Here is a 22,071-nt window from a genome sequence, read left to right as displayed (position 1 = left end):
TAAGAAGAATAAAATGTAAACTATCTGTGACCCCATTATGTAGTGATAATGGTCTGTTTTGGTATATATGCTTTTTCATATTTTATCAATATACATAACATATTTATAAAACTGATATTGTACCATACATATTTAAAATTTTTAATTTTATATTTTTCCATTTATTTATTTATTTATTTATTTATTTATTTATTTATTTATTTAAAGATTTTATGTATTTATACATGAGATACACACAGAGAGAAAAGAGGCAGAGACACAGGCAGAGGGAGAAGCAGGCTCCATGCAGGGAGCCTGACGTGGGACTGGATCCCTGGCCTCCAGGAGCAGGCCCTGGGCTGAAGGTGGCGCTAAACCACTGAGCTACCTGGGCTGCCCTATTTTTCCTGTTTAGATTGAGGTAAGACTTTTACCCACTGAGTCTTCGTGCTCAGTGAGTTTTTACATAATACATACTGGTTTGTAATTTTTTTTCACCAAAAAATTGGAATATGAACATTTCCCAGATATTATGTATGTTTCTACATCATTTTATTTTTTGAAGGATTTTATTTATTTATTTAACAAAGAGAGAGAGCACAAGCATGGCGAGCGGCAGGGGGAGAAGGGGAAGCAGACTCCCCTCTGAGCAGGGAGTCCGACTCGGGGTTTGAACCCAGGACCCTGGGATCCTGACCTGAGCCGAAGGCAAATGCTTTTGAACTGACTGAGCACCCAGGCACTGCTATATTGTGTTTTATTTTTTCCTGTTTCAGACACTTGGGTTGTTTCTATCTTTTGGCTGTTGTGAATAATGATACTATGAACATGGGTGTGCAAATACCTGCTCAAGTCCTTGCTTTCAATTTTTTTGGGTAAATAACCAGAAGTGGAATTGCTGCATCATATGGTAATTCTAGGTTTAATTTTTTGAGGACTTACTACCCTATTTTCCATAGCAGCAACTTTACATTATTTGAAGGCTGTTTGTTAGTTATTCTATTTTTTTTTAGATTTTTTTAAATTTTTTTTATTGGTGTTCAATTTACTAACATACAGAATAATCCCCAGTGCCCGTCACCCATTCACTCCCACCCCCCACCCTCCTCCCCTTCTACCACCCCTAGTTCGTTTCCCAGAGTTAGCAGTCTTTACGTTCTGTCTCCCTTTCTGATATTTCCCACACATTTCTTCTCCCTTCCCTTATATTCCCTTTCACTATTATTTATATTCCCCAAATGAATGAGAACATATAATGTTTGTCCTTCTCCGACTGACTTACTTCACTCAGCTGTTAGTTATTCTAATCAGCATTTTGTGATTTCCAAATAAGCGTCTAAATACCCCAAGGGATGTAAAGTTTCCAAAACAGAAATAGCTATCCTTTATTTTAAAATTCCATACAGAAATTTAGTAAGAGAGGATATATAATGAAGGTTTTGTAAGAATGGTGCTTCAGTGCTTTATTTCTTTTCCAAAATAAATTTTAAAGAAGATGCATATAGGTGAGCTCCATGAAAACATTTCTTTTTTCAAGGTAATGTTTAAAGGGTTAAGATGGTTAAAATGTTCCGTCTGTGACTACTCACCTTCTCTAAATCCTAGATCTGACCTGTGTATCCTAGGGCCACAGTGAACTGAAACATATTCCCTGAACACACTTTGCACCAGACACACTTTTGAGTCTGGAGAGAACCAGCTCAGGAGCAAAGGTACAGTGAACCAAACCTGGTCATCATACAGTTCTTCTTCTTACTGCCCTATTTTATTTCCTTCATAGTATAAATCACTATTTTAATTGATCTTGTTTGTTTGCATGTTTCTTGTCTGTCTTCCTCCAACAAAATGTAAGCTTGTTAAGAACCAACTGACTTACCACACCTTTTCCCACAATCACACTGGACGCAGAACAGGTTCTCAATAAATATTTGTTTAATGAACACACTATCAAATGATTGAGAATTTTTTCTCCTTGTCTACTTCCTTCTATGCTTAAACTATTTAAAACATTATGAAATAGTCTAAAATAGTCTCAGAAAAACACCCACTACCCAGATTTAACAAATTCTGAGAGTTTTATTGTATTGCTTCGAATTTTCTTCTATCTCTTAAAAAAATAAAGGAAAAAAGATAAAAATATACAAGAAATGGAGGGGCACTAGGTGGTTTAGTGGTTGAGCTGCCTTTGGCTCGGGTTGTGATCCTGGGTTCCGGGGATTGAGTTCCCACATCGGGTTCCCTGCGAGGAGCCTGCTTCTCCCTCTGCCTATGTCTCTGCCTCTCTCTGTGTGTGTCTCTCATGAATAAATAAATACAATCTTAAAAAAAAAAAGAAATGGAGAAATGGCTAATTTGGGGAGTACATAAAAATGGACAGACTTTGTCAACCCATAAAATGAATGTTTCAGGGTGCCTGGGTGGCTCAGTTGGTTAAGTGTCTACCCTTGGCTCAGATCATGATTTCAGGGTCTTGGGATCAAGACCTGTGTCGGGCTCTCTGCTTAGCAGGGGTCTGCTTCTCCTTCTCCCTCTGTTGCTCCCCCCTGCTTGTGCTTTCTCTCTCGCTCTCAAGTTAAATGAAATCTTAAAAAAAAAAAAAAAAAAAAAAAGAATGGTTCAAATGCATTATTTACATAAACTCAAACTACAGATCCCAGACAGCATTGCAACAGGTAGGCACGTGGCCTGTTCTTTTCTCTTCTGCAAACAGCCAATGAAGGGTAGAGTTTACAAAGGTCTAGGATGACATATGGTGTATTGACTGTGGCCAGCCTTAAATCTAGTTACTGCTGTTTGGAACGTGCTGCTGAGAACCAGATTTAAAAAGGCTTTTCTGATTAATTCACAGCTTATTCTGTCTCTTATTTCAGAGGGAAGAGAAGCTGATTTAGTAACCGAAATGGATGCAATTCTGAATTACAGGTCAGAAGACACTGAAGATTACTACATGCTACTAGGATGTGATGAACTGTCTTCGGTAAGACAGTGGATAATGTTCTTTTTCAAGTTTTTATTTAAGGTTGTAACTCTGTACTTTTAGTCACATTGCCTAAAAACCTAACCTTATATTATTTTAAAGCACATTTGGCTTAGAGACAGTTAAGGGTTTAAAGCTTGGGTCTTTATTTGGATAATGTCCTTTTGTGATTTTATAGATGTTTCTGATTGAGTATGTGTATTCTGGCACATGGCCATAGACTTATTTCAAATACACTAAAAAATATGTATTTGAAATTTTATTGTAATGTTGTTGGCAATATTTCACAGAATACATAAGCTATAGCTTTGTTATGGTAATTTATACCAAAATTGAGATGAAATATAATTTTCTTTTTTTTGAAATATAATTTTATAGTAATTAGTGTTTTTAAAATGTTTAATTAAAATATGTATTTTTATATGAGCAGTTAAATTATATAAATCAAGAAACATCCTTTTATGTTAACATTTTAAAATCATGTGAGAGAAGTTACTTAAAAGGGTGATTTCTGAAACACAATGCGTGAAAATGCTGTAGTTGTTCACTTGATCTACATTGAAATAATGTCTTTAAAGGGTCACATAGACAATGATGAAGGTTGCTAAAGTTTTTTAAATTATGGAAAACTCCTATAATTCTATTTCCCAAAGGTAACACTATTAATATTTTGTTTATTAATTAATGTTTTGTTTATTAATCTTCAGTGTTTTTCCTATATATATATATATTTTTTAAGACATGTTTGGGAAGATAACATATGTTACTTGTTGATTCTGGCTTTTTATCCACTAACATTATAACATTATAACATTTATAATGTTATAACATCATAACATTTCCATGTTATTAAACACTCTTCATAAATATTTTAATGCTAAACATTTCACTTTATTGTTGTATTACAATTGATTATTCCCTTAATGTTAAATATTTCATTTATTCCTAGTTTTTCAATGTTTTAAATACTATTGAGATGAGTAAGAAGTACATTTCAATTATTAGATATATTTTATATAATAATTATTAAAATGTTTTATTTTATTACTAAAATATAGCTATTAATATTAAAAAAATATATATTTTTTAACTAAAACAGTTGACAATTTTATTTTCACATTTCACAATACAAATGAAAATTGCCTTTTTTTTTGTCTCACTACTCCCCTGCAAAAACTATTCTCAATAGGAAGGGGAAGCAAGTCTTCCTTGTCATGCTGTTAGAAAACACCCAGAGTCACAGCACCATGATCTCCTGGTGAAGTAGAACAAGTAATATAAAATGAATATAAAGAGGTTCCTGTCTCTCCTTATCTGTCTGGTCGAGTCATTCCTGGCCGAGTGGGCACCATCATGGGACGAGCAGGAGGTCTCATCATTGGGGGCCCAGGCATCATTGGCATATGGCCTCCCATAGGTGGCCTCATTCCAGGAGCACTAAGCGTTTGTTCAGAGTTGTAGGAAAGGTGAGCAGGAGGCCCATGCTGAGAACCAGGTCCCACTGGCATCATCCCAGGAGGAGGAGGGCCCATCATTGGCATCATGGGAGGGCCCCCCATATGGGGGGCTGGCATCATACCAGGGCGAGGAGGACCCGGGAGACTGGGGGGAGGTGGGATCATTGCCCCTTCAGGAGGAGGAGCAGAGAATGGAGTAGGAGGTATCTTTCCTTGTTGAAATGCAGCGGTTGTTTTGTCGATCAGGCTCTGAGCCTGCTCTTCCATCCATTTCTGATAGTAGTCTTTCACATTCTCTTTGTGTTTCCTACCACTGCAGTGTGTCTTTCTCACAGATGGAGAGTCATGGGTGAGGTATGTGTCGCAGTAGTCACAATAAAACTTAGGCATGTTGCTCTGCAGGCCGTTGGCCACTCCCAGCTATTAATATTAAAATATTTTAAAGCAAAATACTTTTTTATTTATCTTTGTTTCATAAGGCTAGAGTTTAGTAACAAAATGTGCTTAATTTTGTATGGAAAATAGGATGTGACGTTGGATGTAAAGGATTAAAATCTCTATCTTCATCACACTGAGGGAGTTATCTTAAGTATCTTTTTTTTTTTTTAAAGAATTTATGTATTTATTCATGAGAGACACACAGAGAGAGAGGCAGAGACACAGGCAGAGGGAGAAGCAGGCTCCATGCAAGGAGCCCAACATGGGACTCGATCCCGGGTCTCCAGGATCACATACTGCGCTGCAGGTGGCGCCAAACTGCTGTGCCACCGGGGCTGCCCTATATTAAGTATCTTGTAGGTAAATACACACACACACACACACACACACACACACAGCCCAGGTTATAATACTCTTTTAGTTGCATATTTCTTCTTTAGGATAATATGTTATTCTTGTTTACTTTGGTGGTGATTTACTTATAGCAATGGAGAACATTTATTACAATTTTTACCATCTGTGTTATGAATTGTACTATTGCCAAATAATTTTTGAAGATTTTTAAAATCAAAGAAACGTAATTTACCTTGATAAGCTTCACAATTTGGATTAAAAACCATTGTCATGCTGAGTTATAAAATAAGGGTCATTATATCCCCATAATAAATCTCTAGACCCTTTTAGTCAGTCTTTTATAGTTATATTATTGTTTACTCAGTCTACAAAGAAGGAGGATTAGTTTTGAATAGACTAAAAAAAATCCTATTGTTTATGAATAATGTTTATAACAGTCTCTTTCATTATAGCCAGCAATTTAGTTACCAATTATGTCATACTTCCATGTATGTACTGTGGCATATAGTAAAAGGAGAATGAAAGCATTGTCTTGCTATTCCTTCTTTACTGATTCTGTCAATGACATAGCATGTTTAGGATTACAATCAGTTATTTAAAATGAAATGATCTGTCACAATTTTGTCAATTCCTTTTATATGTATCTTTCCCCTTTTTTCATATATATCTTTCCCATTTAAAAATATTTTATTTTGGGGGTGCCTGGGTGACTCAGTCAGCTAAGTGTCTGCCATCAGCTCAGGTCATGAACCCAGCATCCTGGGATTGAACCCTGCAATTGAGTTCCCTGAGCAAGGAGCCTGCTGCTCCCTCTCCCTCTGACTGCTGCTCTCCCTTCTTGTGCTCTCTGTCAAATAAATAAATAAAATCTTAAATTTTTTTATTTGTAAGTAATCTCTACACCCAGTGTGGGGCTTGAACTCACCTCCAAAATTAAGAGTCACATGCTCTACTGACTGAGTCAGGCCAGCCCCCCTAAAAATATTTTAATTCCATTTTTTGAATATTTAGTGTGACATTTCCTTTACTTGATTTGTATTGGATGGTTTCTTTTACTTCAAATATTCCTTGATTTGATGCTTTAAAAAGTTGACCAGAACTATTCATACTCAAAAGCAATTTAGCAGTTATAGTTTCAAAGCAACTTAATATTTTGATTCTATTTATAACAACTGTGTAGACACACACACATATAATACTTTTGCTTTAGTATATAGTTCTTTTTTCTGATTTTTTTAAAAAAAGATTTTGTTTATTTATTTGAGAGAGCAAATAGAGGGAGAGAGAGAGAGAGAGAGAGAGAGAATAAGCATGAGTGGGAGAGAGGCAGAGGAAGAAGCAGACTTCCAGCCAAATGGGGAGCCAGACCCGGGACTTCACCCCAGGACTTTGGTATCATGACCTGAGCTGAAGGCAGACTCTTAACCGCAGACTCTTAACCGACTGAGCCACCCAGGTTCCTCTAGTATATAGTTCTTACAATTTCTTTTTTTTTTTTTTTTTTTTTAGTTCTTACAATTTCAAGCTTCTGTTGAAAATTGAAGAAATGACATATATAAATCCCATGAGGATTTCCACACTGTTGAGTAGAAAACAACATACCCTCATTTCAAAAACATTTACTGGAGAAGGTTGATTTCAAGTTAGTCAGCTTTTTTTTTTTTTTTTTTAACATTTTTTTTTATTTTTTTAATTTATTTATGATAGGCACACAGTGAGAGAGAGAGAGGCAGAGACACAGGCAGAGGGAGAAGCAGGCTCCATGCACCGGGAGCCCGATGTGGGATTCGATCCCGGGTCTCCAGGATCGCGCCCTGGGTCAAAGGCAGGCGCCAAACCGCTGCGCCACCCAGGGATCCTTAGTCAGCTTTTTTTGCCTTGAACTAGATTTTACACAAAAGACACATGTTATAAAATCTAAAGTCTTTACTAATGCATACACCACACACCAGTGGTGTAAAGCATCTTCTCTGGTTTATATCTTACTTGATTTTTTGATATTTGGTCACCATTTCAGTAGCAATGATAAGGCATCTTGATTTCAAGATTTCACAGACTTGAAAATTGAGCATAAACTTGATAAATGGAGATACTTATTTTTTGTTTCTAGTTCTCTTTCTTATTGACTTCAGACCATCTGGGTTTATTATTTTTTTTTAGGCCACCTGGGTTTAAGTCTTACTGTTTACTAGTTATGTAACCTTGGGAAAATGGTTTAACTTTTCTATGCCTTTGTTTCCTAATCTGCAAATGGGGGTAATAATAGTACCCATCTCATAGAGTTGTTATGGGGATTAAATGATATATGATAAATAACATGCTTATAACAGTGCCTGGGACATAGTAAGTTGTGTATGTGGGTGATTTTGGCCTCACAGTAATTGTAGACTTGGAACCTTGTAAATTTGGACTATTCTATAATTGACATATCAATGAATATTTTCTGTTAAATTTTTTTTTTTTTTGTGCAGTAAGCTTGATGCCCAACCTGGGGCTTGAACTTATGACCTCAAGCTCAAGAGTCGTATGCTCTACCAATTGAGCCAGTCAGGTTTCTCCAAATGACTTTTAAAGATTATTTATTTATTTATTTATTTATTTATTTATTTATTTATTTATTTATTTATTTATTTATTTTTAAAGATTTTATTTATTCATGAGGGACACACACACACACACACACAGAGGTGCAGAGACACAGGCAGAGGGTGAAGCAGGGTCCATGCAGGGAACCCAACGTGGGACTTGATCCCAGGCCTCCAGGATCACGCCCTGGGCTGAAGGCAGCCCTAAACTGCTGAGCCACCTGGACTGCACATTACTTTTTTTAAAAAAAGATTTTATTTATTGGGATGCCTGGGTGGCTCAGCAGTTAAGCATCTACTTTGGTTCAGGTCGTGATCCTTGGGTCCTGGGATTAAGTCCTGCATCAGGCTCCCTCTGGGGAGCTTGCTTCTCCCTCTGCCTATGTCTCTGCCTCTCTGTCTCTCATGAATAAATGAATAAAATCTTTAAAAAAATTAATAAATATTTTTTTCTATTTGACAGAGAGAGAGAGAGCACAAGCAGGGGAGTGGCAGGCAGAGAAGAGAGAGAAACAGAGTCCCCGCTGAGCAGGGAGCCCAACACAGGGGGATCCCAGGACCCCAATATCACAATCTGAGCCCAAGACAGACGTTTAACTGACTGGGCCACCCAGGGGCCTCCCCATTAAATGATTTTTAATTGACTTAAAAAATATTTAATTTATTTATTTGGGAAAGATAGCATAAGCAGGGGGTAGAGGGAGAAGCAGGCTTGGTTGCCTAATGTAGGGCTCGATCTCAGGACCCTGGGGTAATGACCTGAGCTGGAGGCAGACGCTTAACTGACTGAGCCACCAAGGTGTCCCTTTAATAGACTTTTTAAGAGTAGTTTTAGATTCATAGCAAAATTGCGCAAAAGTCATAGAGCTTTCCCCTATACTTCTTCCCTCCACTCATGCATAGCCTCGCTGTTATCAACATCTCTACTAGAGTGGTTCACTTGTTACAACTGATGAACCTACACTGACACATTACTGTCATGCAAAGTCCATAGTTTGCATTATGGTTCACTCTTGGGGTTGTACATTCTATATGTTTGGACAAGTGTATAATGACATTTATCATACATAATAGTTTCACTACTCTAAAAATCCTCTGTGCTCCATCTATTTGAGTAATTTTTGATTTATAGAAAAGTTGCAAAAATATTACAGAGTTTCTATATGTGTATATATATGCATCCAGCTTCCCTTAATATTAACATTATATTTAGAGTTATCATGCACAGTAAAAGAATACAAATCAGAAAATTAGCTTTGGCACAATAGTATTAACCATGGGCCAGCAAGCATTTTTTTTTTTTTTTGTAAAGGACCAGATAGAGTCAGGACTAGGGTGAGGCATGCAAGGCACTTAGGACACAACATTTAAGGAGGCACTAACTCTTAGGGTTGTGCACGTGCAGAAACCTAAGAAAGAGAGAGTACCTCTTTAAATCTAGGTGTTCTGCTTGTCTCACCCCGGTACTAGTCCTGAGATAGCAAACATCTTATGTTATGTTATGTTATGTTATGTTATGTTATGTTATGTTATGTTATATTTGTTATTTATTTTTTTTTTAAGTAGGCTCTATGCCCAGCATGCAGCCCAGTGCAGGACTTGAACTCATGATTCCAAGATCAAGAAGACCTGAGCAGAGGATCCCTGGGTGGCTCAGCAGTTTAGCGTCTGCCTTCAGCCCAAGGAGTGATCCTGGAGTCCTGGGATCGAGTCCCACACCAGGCTCCCTGTGTGGAGCCCGCTTCTCCCTCTGCCTGTGTCTCTGCCTCTCTCTCTGTGTCTCTCATGAACAAATAAATAAAATCTTAAAAAAAAAAGACCTGAGCAGAGATTAAGGGTCTGATACCTAAGTTACTGAGCCACCCAGGCACCCTCACTTTTTTTGAGCTAGGGGACATTTTAGACTTTGCAGGACTTATGGCCTCTATCACAGCCACTCAGTTCTGCTAGTAGTGCAAGAAAGTAGCCATAGATAATATGTAAAATGAATGATGATGACTATTTTCCAATAAAACTTTATTTAAAAAAACAGGGGCAGCCCAGCTTTGGCCTTCGGGCCAGAGTTAGTCAACCTCTGATCTAAAGGATAGGTCTCATTCTAATTTCATCAGTTTCTCTACTAGTGTCCGTTTTCTCTTCCAAGATCCAAGCTAGAATCCTTTCTTACACTTAGTTGTCTCATTTCCTTGATTTTTCTCCACAGTGACAATTTCACACACCTTCCTTGTCTTTCATGATCTGGACACTTTGAAAAGTAATGATCAGTTATTTTTTAGAAAGTCCCTCAGTTTGGTTTGTCTCAGGTTTTCTCCTGATTAGACTGAAGTTATGTGTTTTTGGAAAGAAGACTGCCGAAGTGATATTATACCTTTGTCAGTGTATCACATCTGGGCTACATGATGTTGATATGTCTTACTGACCCGAACACATAGTCAAGGTGGTGTCTGTCATGTTTCTTCTGCCTTGTTTTTGCCCTGTAGAGTTGTTAGTTTCCCTTTTGTCATGAAAAAATATTGTTGATGGTCATTTTTTGAGACTGTAGTGTGTCTCCGCAGACTTTCACCAACTGATTTTAGTTAGCATCCTTTGGCATATCTTGCCCGTAACAATTACTACTATGGTGTTTGCCTAATGGTGACTTCCTATTTTCCTCATTCATTTTACATTTATTATTCAGAATTCTTCTGTAAAGAAAAGTTATTTTTTCTCCCACATTTATTTATTCAACTATTTTTTGTCACCATGGATTAAAGTTATTGTATTTTATGGATTGTAACACAATACTGCCGTTATATATTTTGTGGCTCAAGTTGGTTCTCTAGCTCATGTTTTAATTATCTTTTGATTAGAATGATGTAGGATCATCTTATGGAGTTTATTTCAGAGATATTGCTAATATTGGGGGTTTTATGGGAAAAATCCAATTTCATGCTAAGTTAATTGAAATGATGGATACTTATTAACTCACTTATTAAAATGAATCTTCTCTTTTCTACAGCGTATCAGTTTCCATCACTAGAATCAGTTCATTATTTTGATGAATAAATCATAATTTTCAGAAAGGTCCTATTATGCTATAATCATGTTATTTAAAGAATATCTGTCAGTCAATAATCAAGTATTTATTCAACACTTGGCATAGGGCCAGTACTGGAAGTAATGGGAGTAAGACAAAACAAAGCAAAAAGGTGAGAAATAGTGTGTAAGAAACTTGGCATCCAGCTGAGGAGTCAAAGCTAATATAAAGGAAATAATTTGAGAAAAAATAAGTATGGTGCTATGAGATGCTATTTATAAGCGCAACAGGAATTAAAGGAAGAATATCTGAAAAGATTTCAGAGAAGAGATGAGGCTTGAAGTGATCTTACCGGGTCAAAATTTAGACACATGGAGGGAGAGACCAGGCATTTGTGTGGCCAGGGAAAGTTGGAAAGGATCCATCTAAGTGGAAATCAGATTAGTGGTTATTCTGTACTAGAGTATTTCCTAACATAGATCAAAATATTGTGCTAATAGACTCTGGAAAAGATAAGTTTTTAAGTTTTCAAGTTTAACTTCTAAAACTAATATATTTTCAATAAGAAATGTGGAATATGAAGAGAAAACAGAGAAAAATGTTAACCTAAATGCTTAAAATCTGAGAGTATGACATATCTATGTGTGCACATATGCTGTATTGATGTGTTATCTAATCTGTAGAATGGGAATAATAGCAGTGTCCACCTCAGAGTTGTTGTGGGAATTAAATGAGATGCTATATGCACAGTGCTTAGAACAGTGCCTGGCATATAGTAAGTCTCAATAAATATTAGCTATTTATTATTATTGTTATTATATACATATATATTACATAATCCCTTTTAAGGTAAAATTTATCATTTAATGCTTTGTAGTTTATATTTCCTCCTAGAAATATGTTACATAATGTTTCTTAGATTGTTAAAAGTCTTCTACAAGATGATTTTTTAATGACTGCAAGATATCTTAGTCTATAGCAATATTTCAATTAACTTAAGTCTTATTACTGGGCACATAAGTTTTTGTTTAAAATTTATAACATTTGGAACCCCTGGGTGGCTCAGCGGTTGAGCGGCTGCCTTTGGCTCAGGGTGTGATCCAAATTCAGGGATCGAGTCCCACGTCCCACATCAGGCTCCCTGCATGGAGCCTGTTTCTCCCTCTGCCTATATCTCTGCCTCTCTCTGTGTCTCTCATGAATAAATAAATAAAATCTAAAAAAAAAAATTAGAACATTTTATTCATTGAACCTTCTTATAACTAAATAATTTTCCCACCTCTGTCTTCTTAGACAAATTCCTAGAATTGGAATTGCTGTATTGAAGAGTATATGTATTGATATATATCTAATTCTATCATATACACACATATTTCCAAGAAATTGCATTTTCACTGGGAGAATATAGAAATGTTTATTTCTTTGCACTTTCAATGACACTGGTCATTCTCATGACTTGGATGTTTTGATTTATTTGATTATGAGTAAAGTTGAACATTTGTTTGTATGTTTACTGGCCAGCATAATAGGCAGTTTTCCAGACCATTGGGCATTGGATCAAGAAGGCAGGATTCAGTGGACCTTGACATGGCGAGCCTCATTTGTCCATGGGCTGCAGTCGGCACAGGCACATGGGGTGGATGCCAGGAGATAAATAGAACATTCACAAGACAAACTAACCCACTTTACTAGTTGGTTTATCCAGAACCAGCCCTATATAGGAGACTCATGATAAATTTTGTGATACTAAAACTATAAAGAGTAATGAAAGACAGTTATGGAGTATTCTTAATTTTTTAAAATATAAAATTAGCAAAGTAAGGACAAACATTATATGGTCTCATTCATTTGGGGAATATAAAAATTAGTGAAAAGGAATAAAGGGAAAGGAGAGAAAATGAGTGAAAATATCAGTGAGGGTGACAAAACATGAGAGACACCTAACTCTGGGAAATGAACAAGGGGTAGTGGGAGGGGAAGTGGGTGGGGGGTTGGGGTGACTGGGTGATGGGCACTGAGAGGGGCACTTCGAGGGATGAGCACTGGATGTTATGCTATATGTTGGCAAATTGAACTGCAATAAAAAATTAAAATAAAATTAAAAAAAGAGAAAATATAAAGAAGAAACTAACAATCACATACGTTAGCACTGTTGAGAATGAACCATTTTGAAACATTTGCTTCCATGGGCTAATACTAGAATGTTTCCTAATGTGATAGGAATGAAAAAAGAAAATAACAACAATAAACACTCTCCAAATTTTCTACCTTTGATATATATGTATAATTTTACCTATTTATCTTATTAAAATCCTCCAATATATATATATACACATATATATACATACATATGTATATAAGTGTGCAAAAAATGTATCTTGAAGAGTGAAACCTGTTTTTCGGGGGGGATAAGTAGTAAAGTGGCTTTTACTTTTTGTTCTGTATTGATATAAACTTTATCAAAGAGAGATTGTGAATATTCATAAATAATTAAAAAATGCTTATACTACTAGAATCTTTAGGATTTTTAATATTTTAAAATTTATTTTATTTTAAAGATCTTCTTTATTTATTCATGTGAGACACAGAGACATAGATAGGCAGAGGGAGAAGCAGACTCCCTGCTCAATCCGAGGACCCTGGGATCACAGTCTGAGCCAAAGGCAGAAGCTCAACCACTGAGCCACCCAGCTGCCCTAGTATTTTATTTAATTTTTTTATTATTATTATTTTTAATAATAAATTTATTTTTTATTGGTGTTCAATTTGCCAACATACAGAATAACACCCAGTGCTCATCCCGTCAAGTGCCCCCCTCAGTGCCCGTCACCCATTCACCCCCACCCCCTACCCTCTTCCCCTTCTACCACCCCTAGTTCGTTTCCCAGAGTTAGGAGTCTTTATGTTCTGTCTCCCTTTCTGATATTTCCTACCCATTTCTTCTCCCTTCCCTTCTATTCCCTTTCACTATTATTTATATTCCCCAAATGAATGAGAACATATAATGTTTGTCCTTATCCAATTGAGTTATTTCACTCAGCATAATACCCTCCAGTTCCATCCACGTTGAAGAAAATGGTGGGTATTTGTCATTTTTAATGTCTGAGTAATAAAAATTTAAACTCGATCCTGGGACTCCAGGGTCATGCCCTGAGCTGAAGGCAGATGATCAACCGCTGAGCCACCCAGCATCCCTTAATTACAGTTTTTTTTTTTTTAAGATTTTTTTAAATTTACTTATTCATGAGAGACACAGAGAGAGAGGCAGAGACACAGGCAGAGGGAGAAGCAGGCTCCATGCAGGGAGCCTGATGTGGGACTCAATCCCGGATCTCCAGGATCACACCCTAGGCTGAAGGCAGGCACTAAACCGCTGAGCCACCCGGGCTGCCCCTTAATTACAGTTCTTAACAGGAAGTCTATCCCTTCCTGTTATCCCAAGAGATTCTCAGTAGATGCTTAACACAGAAAAGAATAGTTATTAGTCTGGGTACTTAATGTATACGCTTATCTAATACAGCCTGGCCTTATAAATGTGAAGAATTTTTTTTTGAAAATTAAAAATAACACGGAACTGATAAATTTATGTTTTTTCCATGAGTCTTATGACAATATTAAGCTGAGCTGCTTGAGAATTTGTTTCTCAAACAAGAGGTAATTTGCTTTCATTAATTTGTGGATAGTAAATATGGAACTTGATAATAGGTCCATAAGCCTGAAGAATTCAGCCATATAAAACAGTTGAGTGGTTGAGATTATTGGATTTGAAGTCCAACTGCTTGGTTAACAAAAAATTCATTTTTTTAAGTAACTAGCTAAATGATTTCAGACAAGTTAGTTAACCACTGACTTTTGGTTTTAGCTATTATTATTGAAGTCTTACTATGATCAGGCTTTGTGTTAAATGCCTTATTTCTATTGATCATATAGTGTAAAGATGAGGAAACCAAGGCACATGGAAGTTACATAACTTGCCTAAAGTCTTGGGACAGAACTGGATTTTAAAATGAAGCAATCAGGGGCGCCTGGGTGGCCCAGTCAGTTAAGCATCTGCCTTCATCTTGGGTCATGATCTCAGGGTCTTGGGATCCAGCCCCACATTGGATTCCCTGCTTCTCCCTCCACCCCTCCCCACCGCTGGTGTTCTTTCTCTCTCAAATAAATAAATAAAATCTTAAAAAAAATAAAACAAGCCACATAACCACTGTTGTCTTCTGCTGCTGTCATTGGAATTCAAGTAACAAAGACAGGTTGATGATGAAGTATAACAAAGATTAGAGGGCTGAGTGAAATCAAATCAAATCAAAATGCCTCTCAAGCTTCATGTTAGTTTGGGCTCAAGTTTCTTTCTCCCCCCAGTCAAAATCTCTAGCCACACTGTTAGTTGGTAACATAATTAACAGATTTGAATTCTGTCCTTTTTAAAAAATCATGAAATTCTTAATAAAGAAAATGGAGGGGGCAAAAGGCAGAAAGAGGGAATTTTATAATGGATAATTTATAAACTAGACAGGCATCCTTGAATAATGAATGATGGCTAAGCATCTTTTGAAGAAGTCAGATGATGAAAAAACATGAAGAACTCAGATGAGTGAATATGTCTAATTTATGTATTCTTAGGATAAACCGTTCTATTTTTGACATTTAAATATATTAAGCTCATAGGTGTCTTGGGCTATCATCTAAATGCAGCAGCAAATTAAATTGTGATCATGGACTGCTGTTTGCATAGAAGTTTTTACTGGGTGCTTTCTGAGTTTCATTATGGAGGAAATTATTTCTTAGAGTAAAAAGTCAAAATACAAATATAAGGATCAAAATAAAATGTTGGGTTGATCATGGCTGTTTTGAGAAGGAATGATGCCCAACTTCTTCCTTTATGCCATTTAAGCTGGATTCCTTATTTTAAACATCGATTTTTGTTTTAGGTTGAACAAATCCTGGCAGAATTTAAAGTCAGAGCTTTGGAATGTCACCCTGACAAGCATCCTGAAAACTCCAAAGCTGGTAAATATTTAATAATATCTGTTTTCCACGAAAATGAATAGCATCTAGAACCAAAAGCTACTGAATAGTAACTTAATTTCCTTTTGTATGTTATGCTCAAACTTATTCTTTCATTCAATACCAAAGAATGTTTTTGCACTATTGGGTGGCAGGAGGGGAGGGACCTTATAGGGTCTTTTCTCCAATAGCATTTAGCATCCATTTTTCTTTGCCCTAACGTGCTACTTCCTGGTTTAAAATTTATCCATTTTATGCTTTAATTCACCAGCTCTTGATGTTAACATATCTTAAGTATGTTTGTAACCAAGTGATTGTCTTAATGAGAACCTTGTTGTATTTTCTTCATTCTTGGGGAATTGAATATGTAACCTGAAAACATATTCATACTTTTGTTTTTTTCTTTATCATAATTTAAGTTCCATTATCATAAATTTTGACATCAAAGGTTTGCCTGGGTTGCTCAGTTGATTAAGCAGCTGCCTTCGATTCAGGTCATGATCCTAGGGTCCTGAGATTGAGCCCCCCTGCTAAGCAGGGAGCCTATTTCTCCCTCTCCCCACTGCTCATGCTCTCTCTCTTTCTCTCTCTCTCTCTTGCTATCTCTCTCTCTCTGTCAACTAAATAAATACAATCTTTAAAGGAAAACATGAATTTTGACATAAAGGCTTTTGTGTATCTTGGCTTGAATTAATACGAATCAGCCTGTCTCCCTCCTGCTCCTCTTCTATTTCTCTCTTTCCTTTTAGAGCCAAACTTCCTGAAAAAGAAGTTCACTGTTGATATCTCTATTTTCCTTTACCAATTTTCAATTTATCCCAGTCTGACTTCCTCCTCACCTTTCTTGGAAGTGGCTCTAATAGTCACTGAGGACTTCCTGGCTGCCAAATCCAACAGTTACTTTTTAGTTTTTATCTTCCCTGTGTTTGCATCAGAAATTGGCACTGTTGATCATGCCTCTTTGAATCACCCTTTTCTCTTAGATACCAACATACATGCTCATACTTTTCCTCCAAACTCTTGGGCTGCTCTTTGTTGTGACTCCTTCTCAATTTGCCCTAAGTTTCCCTCCTAAACTCTTTTGGACTTACTCCCCACTTTCTCTCTGGAGTCTTGTCCAAATCTGTGGTTTCAATCAGTGGATCTTTGTTAATGGCTCCCAAATCTGTCCTTAACTTGGTTCTCATTCCTATCTTCAGATTCTAGTTTTGACTGCTTCTTAGACATCTCCATTTGGAGATGTTCCAAAGTCGCCCTGTCAGAAATTGAACTCATTGTTTTCCTCTCACTCTAAAATCTTGCTTATTTTTCTGTTTCCCCATCTTTTTAAAAATTTATTATTTATTTTTTATTATTTTTATTTTTTTTTCCTGTTTCCCCATCTTAATAAATGGCACCAGCATCCATTCAGTTGTTCAAGCAGAAACCTATCTCCTTTCTCTCCCCTATGTCTACATCCGGTCAATTACCAAATCCTGGTGATTTTCCTTCCACATTTCTCTCCTGGAGGTCCTCTTCCCTCCATCTTCACAGTCCCAAGAGTAGTGAGTTTATCATTTCATGCCTGGATCTCTACATCACTCCTCTAATAGCTTCACACTGCAGGTAGTGGATTTCTTTTTAATCATGGAAAAAATGAAATATTTAATAGGTACAAAAAGGCATAAGAATACTACAGCAAATGCCCATATATGTATACCTAGCTTAAAACTTTACTCCTGCAGGGGCACCTGGGTGGCTCAGTTGGTTAAGCCTCTGACTCTTGGTTTTGGCTCAGATTGGGGGGGGGGGGAATTGAGCCTCACATTGGGCTCTGTGCTGAGCATGGAACTTGCTTAGGATTCTCTCTCTCCTTCTCTCTCTGCCCCTCTCCACTTGCACATGCATGCTGTCTGTCTCTCTAAACAAACAAACAAACAAACACACAAACAAGAACTTTATGAATGCAGTTGAAGTCTTTTGTGTATTTCTACTCTGATTTTATCCTCAGGGTGGGTAATACTATCTTAAATTAGATGATTGTATTTACTATATGTGCATACTATAGGTTTGTGTGTTGTATGTATATGTATGTGACTTTTCTATAAGGAAAATATGATTAAGACCCATCTTTTTTTTTTTAAGATTTTATTTATTTATGCATGAGAGACATAGAGAGAGAGGCAGAGACACAGGCAGAGGGAGAAGCAGGCTCCATGCAGGGATCCCGACATGGGACTTGATCCTGGGTCTCCAGGATTCCACCCTGGGCCAAAGGTGGTGCTAAACCACTGAGCCACCAGGGCTGCCCTGATTAAGCCCTGTCTTAATCCACATTGCACAAATGATAAGATCCAAACTCCTCTTCACTAGAAAAGTCATCTGTAGCATTAAAGCTCTTTATTAATTTTCTCTGGAAATCGGGATCCCTGGGTGGCGCAGCGGTTTGGCGCCTGCCTTTGGCCCAGGGCGCGATCCTGGAGACCCGGGATCGAGTCCCACGTCGGGCTCCCGGTGCATGGAGCCTGCTTCTCCCTCTGCCTGTGTCTCTGTGCCTCTCTCTCTCTCTGACTATCATAAATAAAAAAAAAAAAAAAAAAAAAATTTTCTCTGGAAATCATTTATCCCTTTGATTTGTAGAACCAGGTCATTTTCTAATATATGGAGTCATTTTTTGTTAGACTTAACTATTACTTTTGCTCATTGGATTTTTACTCTTTTTATTAAGGCATAGTTTGTTTAAGGCAATGTGAACAGACTGTAAATATAAACTTGATACATTTTTGTCTATATAACCAGTTTAACCACTACTCAGAGGAATATGTGGAATATTTCTGGCACCCCAGAGGTCCCTTTTCACATCCTCTTCAAAGTCAGCATCCTTTCCATTTTTGGATCTCTATTATCATTGATTAGTTTTGTGTGGCTTTGACTTTCACACAAATGGAATACAGTATATACTCCTTTGGGTGTGACTTCTTTTGCTTTACATTATGTCTGTGGTATTTGCCCATTTTGTACATGTAGTAATAGTTCCTTCTTTGTCATTGCTGGGCCTATAGATACAAGCCCCTTCATGTGCTCTCTACCTCTCCCCATCTCTCCATTTCCACCACTATGCCCACAACCCCATGTTTCTGCCACACAGCCTTGGCTCTGTTTTCTACTCTTCAGAACTTTTATTCTTTAGAGACAGAGAGAGAGTGAGCACATCTGTTGAGGGGCTTAGGGGGTGAGGGGAGGGGCAGAAGAAGAGAGAATCTTAAGCAGGCTGAACCCCTAGCACAGAGCCTGATGCAGGGCTTGATCCCATGACCCTGGGAGATCAAGACCTGACCCAAAGTCCAGAGATGGACACTTAACCAACTGAGCCACCCAGGTGCCCTGCACTTCAGACCTTTATGCCTGCTGCTTCCTCTGTCTGGCTCCCTCTGAGGCTTGCACACCTCGCTGCTTTGCTTTGATTGTTTAGGTTATGCTCCTGTGTCAGGTTTCAGCTTAGCCATCACTTCCTTTGGGAAATCGTGTGGCCCAGCTACCCAGAGCACCCTATACGACAGGCAGCAAACTGTGTATCATGTCATCTCCTTATTGCGTATTTGCTTGTTAGTCATAATGAAAAGTCAGTAAGACAGGCTTCCTGCTATCTTGTTCATAGTAATATGCCCGACACCTCATAGAGCACCTACTACCATGGAGGACACTTACTTTGTGCACATCATTTATTGAATGACTTAATGAATGAGTTCCTGAACATTTATTTAGGAAACATATTAATTACCTCTTTGAACTAGAGTTACTATTAAGGTAGACATCCTGGAACACCTGGTGGCTCAGTTGGTTGAGCAGCCAGCTCTTCATTTTGGCTCAGGTCTTGTTCTTGGAGTCCTGGGATTAAGTTTGCATGGGGCTCCGAGCTCAGTGGGGAGTCTGCCTGAGGAATCTCTCTGTCCTTTCTCAGCCTCTTCTCCTCCAGCTTGCACTCTTTCTCAGATAAATAAATCTTAAAAAAAAGATAGATGCCCTAACATAAATGTATAGAAAATTGATAAACACTTAAAAACAACCACTACCCCAGGTTATTCTTTAACTGGATTCTTTTCCAGGAAAAGCATGGCTGTGAGTTGTTTCTCTGTCCTTGGCAAACAATTTCTATTTGGGATACACAATGAATCACTGGGCAATCATTGCCATTTCTGGTTGCCATAGTGATGGGAGTTTTCATGTATGGGCTACCTCATGGCTTCTTGTTCAGAGAAACACTGAACTGTAAATATTGCTTAAAATGATAGGTACACAGACATCAATATCCTCCCCTGTCAGGCTTGCAGTTGATAGAGGATTCAACCTGTGGGTAGAAATTATTTTCAAATCTGTTTAAGCACCCATTTACTCAATTTGAATTAATATGACTTTCTGAAAATTTAAGTGTTTTTTTATAACACTTGAAGAAGGATTAAGGGTACTGATAACAATATTTTAAAATATTAAATGGGGTACCTGGGTGGCTTAGTTGGTTAAATGTCTGACTTTGATTTCAGCTCAGGTTATGATCTCAGGGTTGTGAGATCAAGCCCTGCCTCGAGCTCTGCGCTCAGCAGGGAGTCCTTGAGATTGTCTACCTCTCCCTCTCCCTCTGTCCCAATCCTGCTCCCGTGTGTGTGTTCTCTCTCCTCAGGTAAAATATATACATCTTTTTTTTTTTTTTAAAGATTTTATTTATTTATTCATGAGAGAGAGAGAGGGGCAGAGACATGGACAGAGGGAGAAGCAGGTTCCATGCAGGAAGCCTGATGTGGGACTCAATCCTGGGACCCCAGGATCATGACCTGAGCTGAAGGCAGACCATCAACTGCTGAGCCACTCAGCCATCTCAAATATATACATCTTTTAAAAAATAAAATATTAAAAATTCACCCAGATGCTAAATTTTATTTTTTATTATTTTATTTTTTTAAAAGATTTATTTATTTATGAGAGAGAGAGAGAGAGAGAGAGAGAGGCAGAGAAACAGGAGGAGGGAGAAGCAGGCTCCATGCTGAGAGCCCGACGTGGGACTCGATCCCGGGACTCCAGGATTGTGCCCTGGGCCAAAGGCAGGCGCTAAACCGCTGAGCCACCCAGGGATCCCTTATTTTATTTTTTAATTCATGAGAGACACAGAGAAAGAGAGGCAGAGACATAGGCAGAGGGAGAAGCAGGGTCCCAGTAAGGAGCCTGATGTGGGACTCGATCCCTGGCCGCAAGATCATGCCCTGAGCTGAAGGCAGATGCTCAACCACTGAACCACCCAGGTGTCCCCAGATGCTGAATTTTAGTTTGGCAGAAATCCAGAATATGTTGGGCAGATTTTGAAACATATTTCATCGAAGTGAAAGCTTATAGAGCAACTGCTTGTAGGAGAAATTAAACTTGTATGTATACCTTTTTGGTCCATTAAGTGTAGTCTCAGTCATTTCCAATGAAATTACTAATTTGTTAGCATGATGGAGTGGTAGATATGGAACACAGTCTTGTCTGTCTGGATTGCTTCTAGCTCCAATTGATGAGCTAATTGACCTTGGGCAATCTCTTTGAGCCTCAGCATTCTCATAGGAAAAGTGGTAGACTAGTAGTACATTGCTTCATGCATCTGATGTGAAGACTAAATGAGGTATCTTGCATGCAAGAGTAGCTCAATGAATGTTGGCAATTATGAATCAGTGGACTTTTTTTTTTAATTTATTTTTTATTTTATGATAGTCACAGAGAGAGAAAGAGAGGCAGAGACACAGGCAGAGGGAGAAGCAGGCTCCATGCACTGGGAGCCCGATGTGGGATTCGATCCCGGGTCTCCAGGATCGCGCCCTGGGCCAAAGGCAGGCGCCAAACCGCTGCGCCACCCAGGGATCCATTTTCTTTTCTTATTTTTACGCAGCATTCCAAGATACATTTTTTTTTTCTTAGAGAGATCATATGTGTATCTATGCACAAAAGTGGGATGGGCGGGCAGGGGTTGCTGGCAGGCTCCTCACCCATTATGGAGCACAGTAGGGCTCAATCTCATGAACCTGAGATCATGACCTGAGGCAAAATCAAGAGTTGGAGGCTTAAAACGACAGACACCCAGGCCCCCACAACAGAAAAATTTAATAAAATGGGATAATTCTCTTTTTTGTAAGTAAGCATTAGCTCTTTATCCTTTTCATTTTTAAAAAAAAATTCTAAATTCTAGGATTTTAGACTTTTAGAAATCTCTTCTCTTCAGGTGTCAGTGATGTAGGCAGGACTACTTTCTATGCT

The 22,071-nt window shown here is 37.8% G+C and overlaps 2 protein-coding genes across 5 annotated transcripts in view; one reads left to right on the top strand and one right to left on the bottom strand.

The window, feature by feature from the left end:
- The window catches only part of DNAJC12 (DnaJ heat shock protein family (Hsp40) member C12), a 52,176-nt gene that overhangs the window by 4,314 nt on the left and 25,791 nt on the right, over positions 1-22,071 (top strand). For 2 of the 4 annotated variants that reach the window (XM_035715358.2, XM_025434780.3), the window contains exons 2-3: positions 2,850-2,956; positions 15,735-15,813. In XM_035715358.2, the coding sequence (XP_035571251.1) occupies positions 2,879-2,956; positions 15,735-15,813 (157 nt within the window). In that variant the 5' untranslated portion in view covers positions 2,850-2,878. Of the gene's footprint in view, positions 1-1,584; positions 1,692-2,849; positions 2,957-15,734; positions 15,814-22,071 lie in introns of all 4 variants that reach the window. The other 2 variants (XM_025434781.3, XM_035715357.2) reach the window with 2 other exon arrangements.
- On the bottom strand, positions 4,051-4,827 carry LOC112651502 (U1 small nuclear ribonucleoprotein C-like). Its single transcript, XM_035715359.2, has one exon. It carries the CDS (start codon positions 4,801-4,803, stop codon positions 4,267-4,269), a length of 537 nt encoding a protein of 178 aa, XP_035571252.2. The 5' UTR covers positions 4,804-4,827; the 3' UTR covers positions 4,051-4,266.

This window comes from Canis lupus, chromosome 4 (assembly GCF_003254725.2).
Source record: "Canis lupus dingo isolate Sandy chromosome 4, ASM325472v2, whole genome shotgun sequence".
NCBI classification, from domain to species: Eukaryota; Metazoa; Chordata; class Mammalia; order Carnivora; family Canidae; genus Canis; species Canis lupus.
This window is presented reverse-complemented; position numbering and strand designations above follow the sequence as displayed.

Excerpts from the sequence above, each read along its gene's own strand:
- LOC112651502 (XM_035715359.2), bottom strand. The coding sequence starts at position 4,803 with ATGCCTAAGTTTTATTGTGACTACTGCGACACATACCTCACCCATGAC.